General features: G+C 44.5%; 1 protein-coding gene across 1 annotated transcript in view; it reads right to left on the reverse strand.

Moving 5' to 3' along the window:
- Positions 1-2,500, reverse strand: part of ttyh2 (tweety family member 2) — a 95,802-nt gene that overhangs the window by 28,684 nt on the left and 64,618 nt on the right. Inside the window, exon 4 of the mRNA XM_062525974.1 lies at positions 1,020-1,240. Within this exon, the coding sequence (XP_062381958.1) occupies positions 1,020-1,240 (221 nt within the window). The remainder of the gene's footprint in view (positions 1-1,019; positions 1,241-2,500) is intronic.

Consider the following 2,500-nt stretch of genomic DNA (forward strand, 5'->3'; position numbering starts at 1 on the left):
ACTTCTTTTCATCTGCGCAGACGTTTTCTAAACTCGATCAGTGAGCATGATGTACTGTAAGTTAATGGGAAAATAAATAACATATTTCAAGTTTCAAGTTTTATTGCTGCATTTACTTGCCAATACATCAACAATATGTGATGTACAAGCAAGGAAATGATCTTCTTTTTAAAAAATAGAGTGGCATTCAAGAAGAACCATGTAGGTTGTCTGAATTCCCCTACCTGAATACACCCAGTTTCTATAAAGCCAACCTATGCCATTCCTTTTCCCTATAACATAGTGCAGAAGAGCTGTCAAGCCACTTTATACATCAGCCATGTTTGTTCTGTCAAGTCAGAGTCCAAGCTGCCATGGCCTGAACATCAGCTTGTCTATATCTCTGGAAAATGTTTTTTTTTAAAAAAATAAAAAAAAACACTAGTGGTGGAAATTCAGGCTAAAATCAGAATATTTCATGGTCCGAAAAGCCATTTAGCTGGACAAGCACTCCAAGGGAACGAGAGAAAGAGAGATAGAGAGAGAACGAAAGAAAAAAAGAAAGAAAGAAAGGGGGTTGCTAACAAGGAACAAAGGATGTTACATTGTCTTTGCCACTTTAACACTACTATCTTCTGTGTTCCATGTTTCTCTAAGGCAAAATTCAGGTTGCAGAAGGAGTTCATTAAAAGCGGTGTGAATTAAATGTTGCACGTCATTGCAAGCCGTCGCAAAGCATTCAACATGTTTAGTCGCGGTTGCAAGGTTGAAGAACGTTGCAAGTCATCTCCTCACTGATCTTTGGTTTGAACTCCCCTTAAATCAGTCAGGAACCCCCACCCAGGGCGAGAGAGAGAGAGAGAGAGAGAGAGAACAAAATAAAGAACGAGAGGTGGTTGCTAACAAGGAACAAAGGATGTTACACTTTCTCTGTACAACCTTCTTTGCTCCATGTTTCTCCAAGAAAACACTAGTGGGTCAAAATCAGTCAGGCACCATCCTGGCCCACCCCTCCCCTCCCCCCGGGGCGGGGTCCTCACCTGTAGTACTCCACGCGGGCGGTCTGGGTGGCGAGCGCGGCCAGGTCCACGTTGAGCTGCTCCCAGTCGGGCAGGCCCAGCAGCTGCTTGATGATGCTGTCGGCCATCTGCTGCATGAACTGCAGCGTCTGCACGAAGTCGCCACGCGCCGCGAAGATCTCGTCCAGCCGCGACAGGTGCTGCGTCAGGCCACTCTCCATGCTGCCCATGGTGCCGGTCACCTGTCAGGACCGAGGGAGGGAGAGAGGGAGGAGAGGGAATGAGGGAGGGAGGGAGGAGAGGAGAGGAGAGATGGTTAGGATGGCTGAGAAACGTCTCTATGTGGCCACTTGATTGACAGAAAAGGGCAGACCGTGAGAGAACAGACAATACACACTTGCATATACACTTGAGAGAATAGACAACACACATACGAGTACACACATACACATACATATACACATACAGTACACACACAAATATACTCAAACACACACACACACACACAAGTATACACTTACACATTCACAATTACACATACACCAACAAGTTTCTCCCTGTCTGTCTCACTGCCCACACAAACAGGACTCCTGACTGACAAGGAGTTCAAGGAGAGCAAACTTCAAAACAACATGAGTTTACAAACTAAGTTGGGTGAACAATATAATACAATACATTGATCTCGATCATTCATATAAAAAGCTCATATACGTAAGTCGCTAACTCCCAAGTCAAACTGCACCCCTGATTAACATGCAACACTAATGAATGGCCAGTAATGGCGTTGCAGACTGCATACCTAGCTAATGCACTATGAAGCACAACTGAATCAAACTCAAAACAACAAGTGAGGGCTGATTCACAAACGAGACGTACAAACAAGGCCGGGCGGCGGGCCGACTACACAGAATGCAAATGCCGCCTCTTTACTTATGCATGCGCGTTTGACGACATATACCGCCACGCATTGCAATTTTGAAAATCAAAGGGTATCAGGCAAGGAAAGGTTGTCTGAAGGGGACGATTTCACATTCTGTGGGTGTTGTTGCTGTATAAATAAATATCTGACTGGATAGAAATCTGACTAGATAAATAAAGGCAATGCATATCAATATACCATGCCATATACTGAATGTGTTATCAATGTATATGGATCGGCATAATATACAGTAGCACAAAAGGTAACGCAGAAGACCTGCAGGCCTGATTGCCGAGTGCAGATGAACAAGGCAGTATATGCCAATGTGTATATTCTATACATAACATATATCAATGTGTGACAGCTAAAATAAGGCAATCTAGCGGAGCCCTTGTACGCCATTAAGAATCAAGAAGGTGATGCAACTAAATGTATACCACATATGAGTCTATCGATGTATAGCAATTCAGATAAGGTCATCTGTAGTAGGTAAACTGCCCCGACCGATCTCTCTGCATGGACGGGGTCCAGCTAACTGACTGGAGGCCTCTGCTGGAGTGAAGAGCGATGGGGTTGGACGTGA

This window comes from Sardina pilchardus, chromosome 22 (assembly GCF_963854185.1).
Source record: "Sardina pilchardus chromosome 22, fSarPil1.1, whole genome shotgun sequence".
Taxonomy (NCBI): domain Eukaryota; kingdom Metazoa; phylum Chordata; class Actinopteri; order Clupeiformes; family Clupeidae; genus Sardina; species Sardina pilchardus.